The sequence below is a fragment of the Canis aureus genome, chromosome 18 (genome assembly GCF_053574225.1).
Source record: "Canis aureus isolate CA01 chromosome 18, VMU_Caureus_v.1.0, whole genome shotgun sequence".
NCBI lineage: Eukaryota > Metazoa > Chordata > Mammalia > Carnivora > Canidae > Canis > Canis aureus.
The window spans coordinates 14206340-14225927 of NC_135628.1; the positions used below are offsets into that span (position 1 = coordinate 14206340).

At 36.3% G+C, this 19588-nt stretch overlaps 1 protein-coding gene across 2 annotated transcripts in view; it reads left to right on the forward strand.

Moving 5' to 3' along the window:
* Window positions 1-19588, forward strand: part of DPY19L2 (dpy-19 like 2) — a 94289-nt gene that overhangs the window by 69645 nt on the left and 5056 nt on the right. The window contains exons 17-21 of one of the 2 annotated variants that reach the window (XM_077856216.1): window positions 6580-6604; window positions 11236-11355; window positions 12278-12452; window positions 15309-15408; window positions 16710-16835. In XM_077856216.1, coding sequence (XP_077712342.1) covers window positions 6580-6604; window positions 11236-11355; window positions 12278-12452; window positions 15309-15408; window positions 16710-16835 — 546 coding nt within the window. The remainder of the gene's footprint in view (window positions 1-6579; window positions 6605-11235; window positions 11356-12277; window positions 12453-15308; window positions 15409-16709; window positions 16836-19588) is intronic. The other variant, XM_077856218.1, reaches the window with a different exon arrangement.

The following is a 19588-nucleotide window of genomic DNA, read 5'->3' on the forward strand; positions in this document are numbered from 1 at the left end:
TGAGAATTCTTATCATGGAGGGTTTTTAATTTTGTCAGAAGTTTTTTCTGTATATACTGAGATGATCATTATGGTTTTTATCCTTCATTCGTTTTTTTTTTAATATTTTATTTATTCATAAGTGAGGCAGAAACATAGGCAGAGGGAGAAGCAGGCTCCCTGAGGGGAGCCCATTTTAGGACTCAATCCCAGGACCCCAGGATCATGACGTGAGCCAAAGACAGATGCTCAACCACTGAGCCACCCAGGCATCCCTATCCTTCATTCTTTTAATGTGGCATATCACATTTATTGATTTGTATATGTTAACTTATCCTAGCATTGCAAAGATAAAAATCCCACCTGCTCTTGGTGCATGATCCTTTTAATTTGATGCTGAATTTGGTTTCTAGTATATGTTGATGCTTTTTGCCTCTATGTTCATCAGGGATATTGGACTATAATCTTCTTTTATCATCCTCGTCTAGCTTCAGTATGAGGGTGATGCTAGCCTTGTAAAATGAGCCTGAACATTCTTTCCTCTTAAATCTGTTGGAAGAATTTGAGAAGGATTAGCATTAATCCTTGTTTAAATGTTTGGTAGAATTCTCTAGTGAAGCTATCTCGTCCTCCATTTTCTTTGTTGTTGTTGAGAGATTTTTGATTCAATCCCCTTACTAGGTTTTGTGAGTTTTTTTAAATAAGATTTTATTTATTTTTGAGGGACAGAGTGAGTGGGGGGGGGCTGAAGGAGGGGAACAGAGTAGAATGACAAGCAGACTTTGTGCTGAGCATGAAGCCTGATGGGCTCAATTCCATGCACGTGAGATCATGACCTGAGCCAAAATCAAGAGTTGGATGCTTAAATGAATGAGCCACCTAGGTGCCTTTCTTTACTAGTTTTAAGCCTATTCAGATTTTTTAAAAGATTTTATTTATTCATGAGAGACAGAGAGAGGCAGAGACACAGACAGAGGGAGAAGCAGGCTCCTCACAGGGAGCCCGATGTGGGACTTGATCCCAGGACTGGGATCAAGCCCTGAGCCAAAGGTGTACACTCAACCCAGGTGTCCCCTATTCAGATTTTGTATTTCTTTGTGATTCAGTCTGGAAAGGTTGTGTGTCCAGGAATATGTCCTTTCTTTGGGGTATCCAATTTGTTGATGTATAATTATTCATAGTAGTATCTTATGACCCTTTGTATTTTTGTGGTATCAGTTTTAATGTTCCCTCTTTCATTTATGATTTTATTTATTTAAATCTTTTTTTCTTAGTCTAACTAAAGGTTTTCAATTTTGCTTATCTTTTCAAAACACCAGCTCTTAGTTTCATTGATGTTTTCTATTGTTTTTTTGTCTCTATTTTATTCATTTTTCTTATGATCCTTGTTCTTTCTATCTTTTTTTTTTTAATTTTTTTTTTATTTATTCATGATAGTCACACAGAGAGAGAGAGAGAGAGAGAGAGGCAGAGACATAGGCAGAGGGAGAAGCAGGCTCCATGCACTGGGAGCCCGACGTGGGATTCGATCCCGGGTCTCCAGGATCGTGCCCTGGGCCAAAGGCAGGCGCCAAACCGCTGCGCCACCCAGGGACCCTTGTTCTTTCTATCCTTTTGCTAATATTGGGCTTAGTTTGTTCTTCCAGTTCCTTAAGTGTATAGTTGTTTATTTTTCTTAATGTAGGCATTTATCATATAAACTTCCGCTTAGAACTGCCTTTGCTGCATCCCGTAAGTTTTGGTATGTTGTGTTTTTATGTTCATTTGTTTCAAGATATTTTTATTTCCTTTTGATTTTTTCTTTGGCCCATCAATTATTCAAGATTTGGTTGTCTTACTTCCATGTATTTGTGAATTTTCTCCTTCCTACTATTATCAATTTCTAATGTCATACTAGGGATGCCTGGGTGGCTCAGCGATTAAGCGTCTGCCTTTGGCTGTCTTCGAATCCCTGCATGGAACCTGCTTCTCCTCCCTCTGCCTATGTCTCTGCCTCTCTATATCTCTCTCATGAATAAATAAATAAAATCTTAAAAAAACATAATTTAATGTCATGCTATTGTGGTCAAAAAAGATACTTGATAATGATTTCAGTCTTCTTAAATTTGTTGAATTGTTTTGTGACCTAACATAGGATCTATCCTAAAAAATGTTCTGTATACATTTGAGGAGACTGTGTATTCTCCTACTGTTGGATAGAAGCTCTGTAAATATATTTGTTAGGTCCATTTGGTCTAAAGTGTATTCAAGTCCAATATTATCTTACTGATTTTCTATCTTGATGATCCATCCATTGTTGGAATTGGGCATTGAAGTCCCCTACTATTTCGTATTGCTTTCTATTTCTCCTCTCTGATCTATTAATATTTGCTTAATTTATTTTGGTGTTTCAATGTTGGGTACATATGGATTTACGGTTGTTCTATCCTGTTGATGAACTGACCCCTTTATCAATATATAATGACCTTCATTGTCTCCTTTTACAGTTTTCTTTCTTTTTGTTTTAAAGATTTTATTTATTCATGAGAGACACAGAGACAGAGACACAGGCTCCATGTAGGGAGCCTGATGTAGGACTTGATCCCGGGACCCTAGCTAGGATCACACCCTGGGCCAAAGGCAGGTGCTAAACCACTGAGCCACCAGAGATCCCTACAGTGTTCAACTTAGTCTGTTTCACCCAAAATATAGAGATCTAGATTTAAATCTATATCATATATTGGTGTGTGTGTGTGTGTGTGTGTGTGATATGTATGTATGTAAATATATATGACATATGTGATATATGTGATATATGTGATATATAGAGCTACCCCTGCTTTCTTTTTGCTTCCATTTGAATGGAATATCTTTTTACAGCCCTTCACTTTTACTTTAATGTGTCCTTAAAGCTAAAATGAGTTTCTTGTAGGCAGCATATAATTGTCTTGTTTTTTTTTATTCATTTAGTCATTCTCTGTCTTTTGGTTGGAGAATTAAATCCATTTATATTTCAGATATTTATTGATAGATAAGGACTTGTTTTGCCACCTAGTTGTTTGCTGTTTCATAGTTCCTTCCTTCCTTTCATGCTGTCTTCCTTCCCTATAGTGATATGCTTTGTTTCCTTTCTCTTAATCTTTTGTGTATTTACTGTAGTTTTTTGCTTTGTGGTTCTGTTAGGCTTGCGTAATACATCTTATAGTTACAGCAATCTATTTTAAGTGGATGAAAACTAAACTTCAAACACATATGAAAATGCTGCCTTTTCACTTTCTCCTTCCCTTGCTATGCTTTTGATGTCACAGTTTAGATCTTTTATATTGCTATCCATTAAAAAATTATTGTGGCTACACTTATTTTTAAATACTTTTGGGTTGTTTTTTTACCTTTTTGTTATAGTTCAGTGATTTACATACCACTCTTATGACAGAGTATTCCTAATTTGACTGTATAGGTAACTTTATGGTGAATTTTATACTTTCGTATGTATTTAGGTTACTGATTAGCATCCTTTCATTTTAGCATAACTAACTCCCTTTAGCATTTCTTGTAAGACAGGTCTAGTGGTAATGAATTCCCTCAGGTTTTGTTTGAGAAAGTTATCTTTTACTTCATTTGAAGGACAGCTTTGCTGGGCGAAGTATTCTTAATTGGCAGATTTTTAAAATTTGAGCATTTTGAATATATCATCCCATCCTCTATTTTTTTTAAGATTTTTATTTATTCATGAGAGACACAGAGAGAGAGGCAGAGACACAGGCAGAGGGAGAAGCAGGCTCCCCACAGGGAGTCCAATGTGGGACTTGATCCTGGGTCCCCAGGATCAGACCCTGAGCCAAAGGCAGATGCTCAACCACTGAGCCTACCCAGGTGCCCCCATCCCATCCTCTCTTGACCTGCAAGGTTTCTGCTGATAAATCTTCTAATAGCCTTATGGGGGCTCACTTATATGAGATAATTTGCTATTTTGGCAGTTCATTCTTTGTCTTTGGTTTTGACACTTCCATTACAATGTGTCCAGTGAATTTGGGGGGATTAAATTTGTATTGGGATCTATGAGCCTCATGTACTTGGATACTCATATCTGTCTCAAGATTTGGCAAGTTTTCAGCTGATCTTTAAAGAAGATTTCTGCCCTTTTCCCCTCTCTTCTCCTCCTTCGACTGCCATGATATAAATATTATTTTTCCTGATGGTGTTCCATAATTCACATAAGCTTTCTTCACTTGTTTTCATTCTTTTTTCCTTTTCTCACTGGATAATTTCAAATTATCAGTCTTCAAGTTCCCAGATTCATCAAGGATCACTTGATTCATGTCATGGTCAAGGGGATCCTCCTTGGCATTGGGTTCATCTTGTGGATGCCCTTGTGGTGATGGTGGTGACCCTTGTGTTTGATACATGGGTACCCGTGGAACAGCTATGGGGATTGGAACTCATGTGCTTGCAGAGCAGTGGCAGCTCTGGGGTCCAGCAGCTCTGGCTAGCACACAATAGCAGTGGATCTGGTTCCTGAGAAATGAGAATACATGGAGCAGCCACAGATTCAGGGACTGCAGCCCAGACACTTATGGAGCAGCAGTGGCTTCAGAGTGGGGCACTGTCTAGCCCGCAGTGGTGACAGTTTGTAGGATGTGGGTGTGCATCACGTGGCCACCAAACTGGAGACTGGAGTGCAGGTATTCATAAAGCAACAGTGGGTTTGGGTCTGGTTAGCCTGCAGCAGCACTGGTTTCACACCTAAGGCATTGGTGTTTTTGGAGCGTTCACCGAGGTCTGAAATGCTGGTATACATAGAGCAGCCACATCCCTTATGTGACATGCACAGGGCTTATGCATGGGGTTGTCAGGGGCCTGGCAGCCCTGGTTCCAGAGTGGTGCAACAGCAGCTCCTGCTGGGGAGTAGTGCCACAGTGTCTTCTTCCCAAGGGTTTCTGAATGCTTTCTCATTTGAAAAGTACCTTTACTTTGCCCTCACATTAAGTTGTTAGTTTGGTTAATAGATATTTCTGAGATTTTTTTCAGCATTTTTTAGATAATTACTGTTTTCTTGCATTGAGCATTATAGATGAGAAATTTTATTTTATTTTTTTTTTAATTTTTTTTTAAATTTTTATTTATTTATGATAGTCACACAGAGAGAAAGAGAGAGAGGCAGAGACACAGGCAGAGGGAGAAGCAGGCTCCACGCACCAGGAGCCCGATGTGGGATTCGATCCCGGGTCTCCAGGATCGCGCCCTGGGCCAAAGGCAGGCGCCAAACCGCTGCGCCACCCAGGGATCCCAGATGAGAAATTTTATATCAAGTTTTGCTCTCTGGAAATTTATGGAGTTTTGAGATATTCATGTATATATGTATGCATGAGTGTGTGTATTTTATATATTTATTAATTCATGGGACATTTTAATCTGAACATTCACATCTTCCTTTACCTCAGAGAATTATTGGTTCTCTTAATCTTTTGCTTTAGCCTCTCTTTTTTGACCATCTATTATTGCTCTTTATCAGTTTATCTATTTCAGTTTTATGTTTGCAGATTTGGTTGTATAGTCACATTTTAAATTAGCTACTAGATTTGTTTGCATCAGTAATTATTGTCAGAGCCTGTCCTCCTTTGCACACAGCAGCTCACTGTAGGATTCTGTTGTGACCAGCAGATTTTAGGACAGGTGGGAAGCCCTCCGTCCCCCTTCCTTCCTCCACTGCACAAATCAGGGCCAAGCTGCAATGGAGGCAGAGTAATTTGGTGATCTCTCTGCTTTCCTGACAGGCCTTCCCCTCACCACCTTTAAAAAAAAATACTCTGGATCTGTATGTGCCCTCGAATTTCCTTACTTCTTAGTATCTTACTTGAACTGTGTTACTTTTCTCTCCAACTTCAAAATCCATTAGAAGAAGGGCTCTGTATATAAAACTGAAGGCTTCAATCTTCTTGATGGAATAATGAAATAGGCAGTCCGTACCTCTTGTATATCTAACATGCAGTCTAAGAGGAAAAGAACAACATCTGCACTATTTGTGCTGTGTTTACTGCACTGCGCCTAGAGCTCAGTAGGATTTTTAGACATAAACTTTTGTAGAACTAAAAATATTTATAGGTTTTATCCAGTAACTTTTCCTCTAGAAATTTATCTAGAAACACTAAAGAAACACTGAAGGATGCTCAGAGTTTTATGTACAAGGATAGTCATGGTACTTATAGTTGTAAAAAATGAAAGCAACTCAAAAGTCCAGCAGTACTTATCTAAAGCAGTGTATATACTGTATATGGTTGAATATTTAATAGAAATTCTTTTTCTTTAAAGCCTTCTAGAGGTACAATCTCTAGCAATTGGTAAAAGCTATTTTATCTTTAAGATATCTATATATCTATGTATCTATATCTATGTATCTATATCTATCTATCTACACCTTAATAAGTATATACCTTAAATAGGATGACTATAAATCATGCCTTTCAAATTGCTATGATTTTTAGTGATATTATCTAATATTTTTTATGTTACTGAGTAGTTTAGAGAGAATCAAATTCTTTAAACCTATGGACAAATAAATGAAATTTGTATTTATGTAATCATAATGGGCATTCAGTAAATAGAGAATGTTTTTTATTCCAGAAAACAGCTCCTTGAACATGGTGAGGTAAAGCTTTCATTTTAATCTCTGTTATACTTGTGTATTAAATTCTAGTTCAAGGATAATTCACAAAAGTATTGCCTTGCTGCTGCACTGTCAGCAGTGCTTCAGTGTTTCAGCATTGCTAATAAATGCTGGTCCTTCCCATGTTTTCATCTGCTTTTTTGAACAGTAGTAAGGATTTGAAAACCATTGAAGGCTCATCTCTAACCACAGAGCATAATTAAATTACCTTCATTTATTCATTCATTCTTTTATTCATTCAACAATAGTAGCATTAATTCCCAGCCCACTGAGCCCATCAGCTACAGCCCATCAGGGCAGACACCCATGGCCCTGGGACTGGTAGCCTTGTGCCACAGCCAGACTTGATGGTCAATCAGTTACAACCTTAGATTGTTACAGGATACAGAAGATGGCAAAGCAGTGTTTCTGCCCTCAGGTATGCATAATGTTTCAACAGAGACGCGAAACAAGACATTTTATATGGTGCTAAATGATTTTGTGGCATATGAAGAGAAAGCTCAGCAGGCGCTAGAAATATGATTTCCTAAGTAATAGCGCTTTGAGTCTTAAGGGAAAGGCCAAATTTACGAGAGAGGGCAACTGAATCTGGACTTGATAAAAACAGCCTGTAATGATAATGAATATTTTGTAATAGTTACTATGTGCCATGTACTGTGCTCTTTTAATTCTCGTAATATTATTCCCATTTTGCAAATAAGAAAATTATGTTAGTTAGATGAGCTGATAACAGAGACAAACACTAATATTTCAGTAATTTAACTCAGTAAAGTTTGATTCTTTGCTCACATAAAGTTAAAATCAGGAGTTCCTAGCTAGCGGTGGCCCTCCCAACAAGCAGTGATTGAGGAACCCAGAGCCTTGCATTTATAGCTCTGACGTCTTCAGTGTGTAGCTGCTGAGGTCGAAGTGCTTGTCTGCATCACATCAGCAAAGGAGAAAGAACAGGGAAGGCTGTGCCCTGGAGGGTTGATGTGTTTGTCTACATGAAGCCAGCAAAGGAGAAAGAACAGGGATGATCATGCTGGAGGTTTGTAAGGACTAGGCCTGGAAATGGAAATGTAAACTTCCTTTTTTTTTTTTTTTTAAACAATGCTTGTTATTATTATTTTTTTAATTTTTATTTATTTATGATAGTCACACACACAGAGAGAGAGAGAGAGAGAGAGAGAGAGAGAGAGAGGGCAGAGACATAGGCAGAGGGAGAAGCAGGCTCCATGCACCAGGAGCCTGATGTGGGATTCGATCCCGGGTCTCCAGGATCGCGCCCTGGGCCAAAGGCAGGCGCCAAACTGTTGCGCCACCCAGGGATCCCCGGTAATCAGAATTTGAGGGAAGAATTACTTCTTTTGAAAAATGGATTGAGTGAAATATGTTGGGGACACTTCCGTGTTCACAGACTAATAGAACCATGTGATTGAATAGTTGATTGTCTGAGGAGGAAGCATAGTGTAGGGGTTAAAGACACAGACCCAGAAGCTGGCTGGACTCATATTCCCCACTAACTGGCTGTGTGATCGTAGCCAAGTTGCTTTATATCTTTTTGGGAACAACCAAAACAACAGTAATAACAGTACTTACCTTAAATGGTGGCTATGGGATTGAGTGGGGTATATGTAAGATACAATAATGCCTAGTGTAAGTTAAGCACTGTGTAAATGCCCACTTTTAAGTATATGTGCCTTCTGGACCGAGACCTCAGAGCCTCCAGCTAATATTCTGGCTTCTGTTAACTGTGCCAGTGAAGGGCATCTCTACCATGTTCTCAAGATGTCTTCACACCTGTTGTGGCAGGTAGTGTTGATAGGGACAATCTGCCATTTGGACTCGCCTTCTACACCTAGTCTTTGTTTTCTTTATGCTTGGGAGCTGCTACTCACACTTTACCCAACTGGGCTCACTTGTTCCAAGGACGGATAGTGAACAGTTCCCTGAGCTTCTTTTCTTTCCTTGCTTCCAGCCTCTAAAAGATGTTGTGAGGATTTTCCTAGTAATTTTTATGTGGAAAGAGGTACTAACAAATTGACAGGAGTGTACATAAAGTACAGAATTTTGGACTGTGCTTTTTGACTATAGCCTTCTGTCTTCTACTTGGTAGTTAAGAAGAAAACAATTTGATAGAACAGGAGATAAAGTAGCTATTGCAAGAGAGCTCTATGGAAAGTCAGTGGCCTGTGAGTAGAAGAGGGGTTAGAGCGTGTGGATAGCAATAGAAAACAAACATAAGAGGTGCCATTTGGAATGGTCATTCTATGTCATTCACCTACAAAAAACATTATGCAGAGAAGATAAGGAAATGGTGGGGATCTTTCAGGTCTCCATATGCAAACTCCCTTCAGCCTTTAGATGATAGAGGAAAGTCAAGGAGAATTATTACTTTGGATTCAATTCTGCTTATATGGGAAGTTGGTGCTAAAGTAGAAGCGATGGGGAAAAAAAATAGAGTACAAGTGATGGGACTTAGGAGAGACAATGACAGTCTCATCCTGTGGCTCAAAATAACCAAACGAAGGCATCCTGGGAAAAGTCAGATGTGTACTTGCATTAATTAGAGCACATCTATGGAAATCTGTTTCTAGATGCCACATTTTAACAAGACATGGGCAATCTGTACCATGTCCAGAGCAAGGCAACCAGAGTTATGACAACACAGAACTAATAACACAAGTTTCTGAATATTTAACTTAAAAATAGAAAGCTTCTAAGGGTGAAAGTGGGGTTAGTGCAAAGTCATGATTACAGTATTTGGATAACAGAGAACTGTCATGTGCAAAGGGGTTTAGACTGATTTTGTGCAGTTGCACAGGTGTGCAAATTATGGGGAGATACTGTTCAATTTTAGAAAAGAATTTCTAACATTTACAGCTATCCATAATTATAATAGGCACTCCTATGACATATTCCTTTTCAGGAATTAGTGAATAGCTAGTTCATAGATTTACAGAAAAGATCTCCATTTTGGATAGATGATTAAAGAACTTGGCTTAATCCACCAATCTGTGATTTAATGGTCCTAAACAAAAAGACCTATTTTGGTGTGAAGTATATTGATATGTTGATACCTTTTGTTCCCTCCGCAACATCTCCCCAATTTTGTCCAAAGAGGAGTTTGACCAAAGAAAAATGAAGGGTTAACTTTGAAATCTTTCACATTCTAATTTTGGGTTCAAGAATTATGAAAACATTAACAAATTCCATTTTTAAACATCTTTACTTAAAAAGGAAAAAAATCAGCTTTGCATTCTGTTTTAAATAGAAATTATATACTTCCAATTCTAAAATAACACATTTAAAAATGTTAGAAAATTCAGAAAAATCACCATTCAGAAATAACTTCTTTTTTTTTTTTCAGAAATAACTTCTATTGACTTTTTTGTTATGTTTTTGTAGCCTTCCCCACCCCTTGTGCCCGTGCACGTAGGTTTTCACAAACTTAGTATTTTGTATGTACATAATTATACACATTGAAAACTTTCCATGCCATTAAATAATCTGCTAATACGTGGCTATACACATGTGGGAAATGTGGTAATTTACTTATTCCTCTATATTGGTCACATAGGTTGCTCCTATTTTGGCTGCTAAAAATTCAATTTGGTGATCATCTTTGTACAAGCATTTTTTTGGTCTTGATCATTCCCTTAAATTAGAATAGAAATTTACACCAAAAGGGTTGGCTCTTTTGTATCATCTTGATAAATATTGCTAAATTATAGACATCTTCCAAATATTTCAGTGTGTGTTTCAAGGCATCTTCTCTAACACTCAGTATTCATTTTTGTCCATTTTATAGATGAAAATCTCTTACCTTTTTGTTTGAGTATTAACGAGTTAGAACATAACTTTTGGTTGCATTAATTCTTTGCCTATTTTTCTAGTGCAGAATTGGTTGATATTTTCTGAATAGATCTGTTAGAAAAGTTTTATCTGAAACCTTTGCTCAGTGGAATCCCATCTGAATAAAAATGAGGTGTCCTGCTAATCAGTACAGATATTTATATATATAATTCCACTACTTTAAAAATAATCTAGATTATGTATTGCCGTGATTTTGTTGCTGACTGACTGACATACAGATTTGTGAAGCATTCCATTTTTGTGAGTCTTTGGGGCTCCCTGCCTCACCTTTTGTGGGTCTTGTTCACATACCACCTCTTCATTGAGGCCCTCCCTGATTGTGCTACTCGCATTTGTAACTGCTCCCACCTGTGGCCTCACACCACATCCTGCACCCCCAGTCTCCATTCTCCCTTCACTTTCTTCACTGCAGTTACCACTTTCTAAAAACTATGCAATGGATTCATTTACTTGCCATGACTCTTTGTCTTTCCTTACTAAATATTTTTTTTCTTACTAAATATTTTAAAATATAAGCCTCATAAGGGCAGAAATTGCTCACTGTCATTTTGTTCACTGTTGTATCCAAAGCCCCCAGAACAGTACGTGGCATATAGCAGGCATTTGCTAAATCTTAGTTGAATGAATGAATAAATATTAAAATTACTAAATTAAAAGATCCTTGTCCTGATAAATGAGAATACTTTTAATGTATTTTATATTTATTAATTTAAAAGTATATGAAGTGAATATATCATTTTGTTTCATTTCTACAGCTGATTTTTCACACATTGCAACTGTTAGCATTCACTGTTCTTGCCATTTTAATTATGAGGCTGAAGTTGTTTTTAACACCCCACATGTGTGTTATGGCTTCCTTGATATGTTCTCGACGGGTAAGGTATTCATTCTTGTGTCACTACACTGTGGTAACTATAGCAACAGCACCGTAGTTACCATGGCTTTGCTGAGTAATGCAAAACAAAACACTTGGTTTAAATGATTTAAAAGGTTATTTCATGATTAACTATGAATAAGAAAAGCAATTTCAAGTAGCTTTGAAAATTATCCTTAGATTTTAACCGATAAGTGACAAGTGAGGAGGCACACTTTCCCCTGGGTTAGTAGTTTAGCCACAAGCACAGGTGTTTGGAGTTCAAGTCTGTGCAAGAGTTTCATGGCCCATTAAAATGATCATGAAATGTTCTTCTTTAATACTGGAGTAGATGCAGAATAATTGCTCTAGTATTATCCTGTTTGGCTCAGAGAACCAGGGCAAGTTGTCAGTTCTGGGGTTCTCTTACTATTATATACAAAAGAGCTAGACAAAGAAGCTAGAATTTTGGGATCAGTGTACTTCTAGAAACATCTTACTTAGTTTTCGTGATAAGAGTCCTGTGTTAGAATATCATAATGCTTTTTTTCTGGGAAGATTATATGTGTTATTGCTAGTGAGGTTTCATAGTTATTTTAAATGTCCGCAAAGACCAGATATTACAGGAATCAGTTCTAGGGTGTTTCAAAATTTTGTGATTTACTAATCTTAATCCTTGGTAGTAAATCAGTACTAGGAGAATGAAGGGTGTTTCCTCATTTATTCTTTTGAGGAGAAAGAAGGTTCCATTTTTACTGGACCCTGTAATTCCAAAATATGTACCATTTTTAAACAATAGATGACCATAGTTTGGTATATTACTAGTGCATTGGTAGTATCAAATGATAATCCATCTTGGTTCAAGTAGCAAGGTGAGAGTTTATTATTGACCCTATAGCACTCTTCATATAAGAATTAAAAACAAATGGTTTCTTTCATTTCAGCTCTTTGGCTGGCTTTTTTGCAGAGTTCGCTTTGAGAATGTTATCTTTGGCATTCTAGCAGTAATGTCAATACAAGGTTGTACAAACCTCCATAATCAATGGAGCATAATAGGAGAATTTAATAATTTGCCTCAGGAAGAACTGATACAATGGATCAAATACAATACCAGACCAGGTATGTAGCTCTTATTATTATCTTATTATCTTGTATTATTATTTTATTATCTTATTATCGTATTATCTTGTAGTTACATATACACATGTAAAAATACACATACACACTGTCACTTATACACTCACAGATTTTGAGCATGCTAATGGCAGTGTCCACCAAGTCAAACCTTTTCAAAAAAATTTTGTGCCTTTTTAAAAATGCCTCCTAGATAACTGTCAAGAATTTTAATTAACATAAGGAATTAATGATTATTCATAGTTATGTGCTATAAGTCTGAGACCATGGTTGTATGTTAACCCTAACAATGACAAACACATCTTCAGTGGCAAAATTTCATGCCTTGTGAACAGACTGTAGGAGCAGGTACTTTTGACTGTGGGGAGGTCAACAACACCCCTTCCATCACTTCAGTCAGTGCTGCCTACCTCACCCAAATCTGAAAAACCATTTGCACACAGAAAAGTTAAAATCTCAGATATTCTGTTTTCTTCACTAACTCATTTCAAAGAGATGAGTATAAATCCTACCTGTAAATACCCCAAAATCCCATTTTTATCTTCCTATCTTTATCCAAAATTAACTCAAGCAGAGATATTTATTTCATTTTGAAAAACCTTCGAGAGAATAAATATATTCTACAGTATTCTTTACAAGCAATCTGTGATCTTGTCCAAGACCATTTTTGAAATTTAGTAATTTTTGGTGGCACTAGTTCTTCACTGTGGTGCATTTACATTTATCCCGTGACCCCTTAGGGCCACTTCCTCTTACCGCATATCTGATGGTCTCTGTTTTATTAATTAGCCTTGTTAAAGCAAGCTTTCATAAGCTTCAGCTCAGACGCTGGGTTTTCAGAGGTGACAGGACCATCACTCCAGCTGCCAGACCAGTTTCATCAGGATTTCAAAATTAATCCTCTAGTGAATTTTTTCCCTAGAGGAGTATGAGGTGCAAGATGTCCCTTTACTCTCCCTTACCCCCTCCCAGGTAGTTATTTTTCCCAAACTTTATGAGGTACCTACTTTTAAATCTCCTGTGTCTGACTTTGTTCCAGTGTTTATCTTAGGTTCCTAGCAGAGAGGGCCTACATTTGACAATTTAGCCTAAGATAACTCCCACAAACTCCTACCCCAGTTTTAGCCACCTCTTCTTTGATCTTCTTATAAATCTTTTCATTCTTCAATTTTGAGTTCTCTCAAGGGTACCACATGTTTATTAAAAGCAGCCTGTTGGGGGCGCCTGGGTAGCTCAGTTGGTTAAGCGGCTGCGTTTGGCTCAGGTCGGGATCCTAGGGTCCTGAGATGAGCTGCTGCTCTCTCTCTTTCTCTCTCCCTCTCTCTGCCACTCCCCCTGCTTGTGCGCTCTTGCTCTCTCTCTCTGTCCAATAAATAAATAAAATCTTTTAAAAAAATTTTTAAAAACTAAAAGCAGCATGAAGTTCTGTAGTCTGGGTGAGACTAATGCTTGCGCTCAGGTCCTTGCAGGGCTGTATAGTTCGTGTACTGCTTACAGTTGCTGTATGGAGAGGACAAGTGGGAACTGCAATCCAGCCCACGGTCTGCTTACCAAGTCAGGTATTAGTGAAGCTCTGTCAAGTCAGAAGGGGTACTTTTATCTAATACATTTAGTAGAGTATATGTGGAAACTTCAGCAAACATATAAGAAAATAGAATATTCTTTCCCCATCTTGTTCATATTTATCTCGTCACCAAGAGTGAAGACTGTGCGGGGTATTTCTATCACCTAGTTTTTTCCTGATAACTGTGGTGCTGGGCTTTGGGTCCCTCCAGCCCACATTTTCTCAGCCTTGGCACTATTGACATTAGGGCCTGGCCCGTGCACTGCAGAATATCTAGCAGCATCCCCTCCCTCTACCCACAAGTTGCCAACAGCACCTCTCTCCCCCACAGTGTGCCAGCCAAAAATGTCTCCAGAAATTGACCACATATATCCCTGGGAAACAAAATCATGTCTGCTTGAGAACCACTGCTCTAGCTTAAGAGCTTTCCATCATTAATTATTCAATCTTATAATAATAAATATATACCTCTACACTGATGGACTTATATATCTTCAAATTTAAGTCATACGTAGAGATTATTCCACCCAAAGTTATGTTTAGGATACTTACTTATATCGTAAGCAAACATTCAGTTATTCACAGTAGATCTGAATCACATGCCTTATTCCTATTAATGATTTTATCATGCTGATTAAAAATGATAATAACCTTTCAAAATTATATAATAATTTACTATACAGAAGTGCCAGGAGGTAAGTGAGCATTTGGTCTTTGTCTTCCAAGGAACTATAGTTCACAAGTTCACAATTTCATTTTAAAAGATGTAGCATGAGACCTACTACCCCTTGTAACAGTCTCTCAGTTCTTGACATTTAAATTATGGGAACAAGATAGAAAGTTTTACAGTTCTTTCTGGCCCTGCATGTTTTTGTAGTATTGCCTCTTACACTGAGTTTGAATGTAGCAAGAAGTTGTAGTGAAGTGGCTGAGAGTGGGCTCTGGTGCACATGGGTGGGTAGTCTTGGGCAAGTTACTTACCTTTGTTGCCTCTTAGTTTCTTTATTTTACAGAATAATGTAGAACCTACTTCATAAAGTTGTGTAAATTAAATTGCCTAGTCCTAGTAAACTTATTTAGCACAGTTCCTGGCACAGAGATAGAAAAGCTGGCTGTTATTGTAATAGACAATATTGACCAAAGAAAAAGAATAATGCCGATGGTTATTAGTTAAATGTATTTCATCTTTCTTAATTCTAGTTCAAATATTATAGATAAGTAGTAATCTTTGGTTTTCTTTAAAATATGTTATTAAGGAATATATTCTTGTTTTTCAGATGCTGTTTTTGCAGGTGCCATGCCTACGATGGCCAGTGTCAAGCTGTCTACCCTTCACCCCATTGTGAATCACCCACATTACGAGGATGCAGACTTGAGGTTGGCAACTCATTGTTTCAACCAAACATACTTACAACTGACATTGGTTCTTAGGAACAGGGAAAATTTTACACATACACACACACATGCTCTCATCTTCATATTCATGCTGGAAGTTTAAAAATGTATAATAACTATCCAGAAATTATGATATGTACCTGTTCACTCTAAAGAAAACTTAATAAACCTCCAAAAAATGAAAAACTAATTTTTTCTCAAAGTGAAAATGTCACATATTTATGATTAACCTGTATGTGTGTTGATATGCTCCAGTAGAACTGCTCAGTATTAGTAAAAGGAGATGGAATCTGATCCATGGCCATAGTTTGCCAGCCTGTGTTCTGAACCCCAGAAGCCTCTGCATGATTTAAGAAACCATTCTCCGTCTTCCTGGTGGCCTATAACTAGCCTTTTTAAACAGATATAAAAAGTTCATGAAATTTATATGTTACATGATTTTGTGAAAATTTAGGTTTTTTTTGCTAGCTAGTTATGAGTCATTGAGGTGTGAAAGTTTTGTTTTCCTTAAATAATTGACTTTAAAAGTTATTTTAATAATTTTAGTAATTGCCAGGGTAATGTTTTCCTGCTAATGCTACTTTGGCCTATTTTTAGAGATAAAATTTTAAATTATTTAAAGTTTTATGTCTGGTTGTGGACATTGCACATCCCCTATGCTTGAAATTTTAAGAAATGTCCAGTACATAGATGGTAATTGTTCAGGATTTCATAAAAACTCCTCTATTGAGGACCAAATCATATTTTGGTGAATAATCTTGTTTATCAGGCTTCGTAACTACTACGCTTGATGCCCTCTATCTGAATGTATGACTTGCTACATTTCAACTTCAATTCATATGCTTTTTGGATAATTTCAGGAGGTGAAATTATCTAGTGAAGTCTGTTTTTTTCCTCTCTTCACCTCTATCTGAATGAGTTCCATGAGCAGATTATTTTATGCATTGTGAAAAGCAAAGCTATATTCTAAACTATTATCCTGCTACCCATGTCTGGACTCTGAACGAGTTTGTCTGTTCCAGTAAACACTAACAAGCAGTACATACAAAATTCAAACCACTGTAAGTTTTAGCACATGCAAAATGTAAGTAGGAATGTGAAAACTACTTATGTATCCAAAATAACCTATGCTATTCCCAAAGCAATTCATGCTGCCTGAGGTCATATATATGAATGCTCCATCCAGTGAGTGTTGAGATTTTAATTTGCTGGCAAAATTTCTTTAATCCATTCTATTATAACTTATTAAAAAATTTTTTTTAACTTGTGTTTTGAACATAAAGGGCCCGGACAAAAATAGTTTATTCCACATATAGTCGAAAATCTGCAAAAGAAGTGAGAGATAAATTGTTGGAGTTACATGTGAATTATTATGTTTTAGAAGAGGCGTGGTGTGTTGTGAGAACTAAGTGAGTATGAGCCCTATACTATATGCTATGGAATATCTTTAAGAAACAAATGTTTTTCTTTATTTCAGTAGTTGTGATTTTTAAGAATGTTTATTCTAAGTAAATTCCATTAAAATATCCTGGCATTTTATTTAAAATTATTTCATGTAGGAAAGTAAGTATCATTTAAGTAGAGTCTAAGTTTAAGAAACTATAGTATATTTTAGCTTACAGATTTTTTCATTTTAATTTAACATCTGAAATATAGCTTTCCTTTATAATTTTTCAAATTTTTATGATAATTTATATTAGATGCATGAAATACAGATTTGAATTTACAGCAGTGTGAGACATTAGCATTCTTTTACTACAGCTGGAGAACACTGAATTTATAAGACTTATGAGAAAAGTTTCAGATAACTCAAGAAGACATAGTAAGAAAAACATTCCTAAGTATAATTTTTAATTTCTGAATTTTGGATTTCTAAAAATCACAAAATCCTTAAATGTTTAATGGATATCTTGAGGCCTTTTTTCTTAGACTCTTTAACTTAAAAGGTTCTTATTTGTATTAAATATAACATTTAGAATTTTCATTTCTCCTATGGATAATTAGGAATTAGGCCATAAAATATTTTTGAAAAGTGAGGTTCATAAGTTTTACTAACTAATTTTAACACCTAACTTTAATATCTAATATAGTCAGGAAAAAATGGCATCTTGGAAGAAACAGAAACATCATAATGTTAATGTATGTATACATCATATTAATTTAAAATTTAATAAAGTAGACTTCAAAATAAGGCATATTTCCACAAATAAAGATGGATGTTTTATAATGACAAAAGGACTAATTCATCAAAAATATATAACAGTTCTAAAATGTGTGTATCTAAACAGAGCTTCAAAGTGCACAAAGTAAAATGTGCAGAATAGAAAGAAAAAATAAGCAAATTTTCAATGATAGTTGGAAATGTTAACTTCCTTTCTCTACTGAGAAGATTAGGTTTAAAAAGTGTAAGAATTAGAAGATAGAAACAACAAACAGTATAAGATAATGTGACCTAACTACTCTTATAGAACAGTTCAGGGAAAATACATTTTGCAGAGTACAAATTCATTTAAAGGAACATGGAATTTTCATCAAGGGAAACATATGCGGGGCCATAAAAAATGGCTTCAGTATATATATATTTTAAAGATTTTATCTATTTATTCATGAGAGATACAGAGAGAGAGACAGAGGCAGAGACACAGGCAGAGGGAGAAGCAGACTCCATGCAGGGAGCCTGACGTGGGACTCGATCCTGGGTCTCCAGGATCACACCCTGGGCCGAAGGCAGCGCTGAGCCACCAGGGCTGCCCTTTTCTTTTTTTTTTTTTTTTTTTAAAGATTTTTGGCTTCAGTATATTTAAAAGATTTGAAATCATACAGAATTAAATTAGAAATTAATAATTAAAAATCTACTAAATATAGATATATAATAAACCCATACATATTTAGAAATTAGGCAGTAAACTTATAGATAACTATGGATCAAATAAAACCCCACAAAGTAAATTGAAAAATAATATTTTTTTTACTTGAATGCAAAGAGAAGTGTTTTCAAGAGGTGTTGCTGATCTAACTGAATATCTCTGTAGAAGAAAAAGTGAACCATGATCCATACCACCATAAACAAAAATTTAACTTGACATGGATTACAGAACTAAATGTAAATGCTAAAATTAAAAGATTTCTTGAAACACAGAGCACTAACAGTTTAAAAAAAAACTAAATCATACACATCAAAATTGAAATTTAAAAAAAAAATATTTTATTTATTTATTCATGAGACACACAGAGAGAGGCAGAGACACAGGCAGAGGGAGAAGCAGTCTCCATGCAGGGAGCCCAATATGGGACTTGATCCCAGGACTCCGGAATTATGCCCTGAGCCGAAGGGTGATGCTCAACCGCTGAGCTACCCAGGCCCCCCTCCTCAAAAGATGTTAAGAAAATGAAAAGGGAATCCACAGACTTGGAGAAAATATTTGTAAAGTGCATATCTGATAAAGGAGATATATATATTTTATATGAAGTTTTAGAAATTAATAATAAATTGATGATACAATTGAAAATGGACAAAACTTGGACAGACATAATTCATGAAAGAAAATATGTGTTGACTAGTGAATACATGAAAAGCTGCTCAATATTGTCAGTGTTCAAGGATATGCAAATTAAAACCACAGTGGGATACTATAATACATACTTTAGAACAGATAAAATCTTAAAAACTAAAATACCAAATATCGGCAAGGATGCAGATTAACTAGAAATCTCTTACATTAGGAATCCCTGAGCCGCCCAGGGAGTGATCCTGGAGTCCTAGGATTGCATCCCGCATTGGGCTCTCTGCATGGAGCCTGCTTCTCCCTCTGCCTGTGTGTGTGTGTGTGTCTCATGAATAAATGAATAAAATATTAAAAAAAAGAAATCTCTTACATTGCTAATGAGAGTAAATGATGCAGCCACGTTGGAGAAGTATTTGGAGTCTTTGCATAAAAATTTAAGCATATATTTGCCCTGTTGCACTTCTACTCCTTGAAACTTAAATCAGAGATATGAAAATATCTGCCTATAGAGGATGTTATAGCCACCTTATTCATAATATCTCAAACTGGAAACAACCCAAATATCAGGAGAAAAATGAATAAACAATTTATAATGTATTCATACACTGGAATGCTACTCAGCAATAAAAAGGAATAAAATACTGATATGTGAAAAA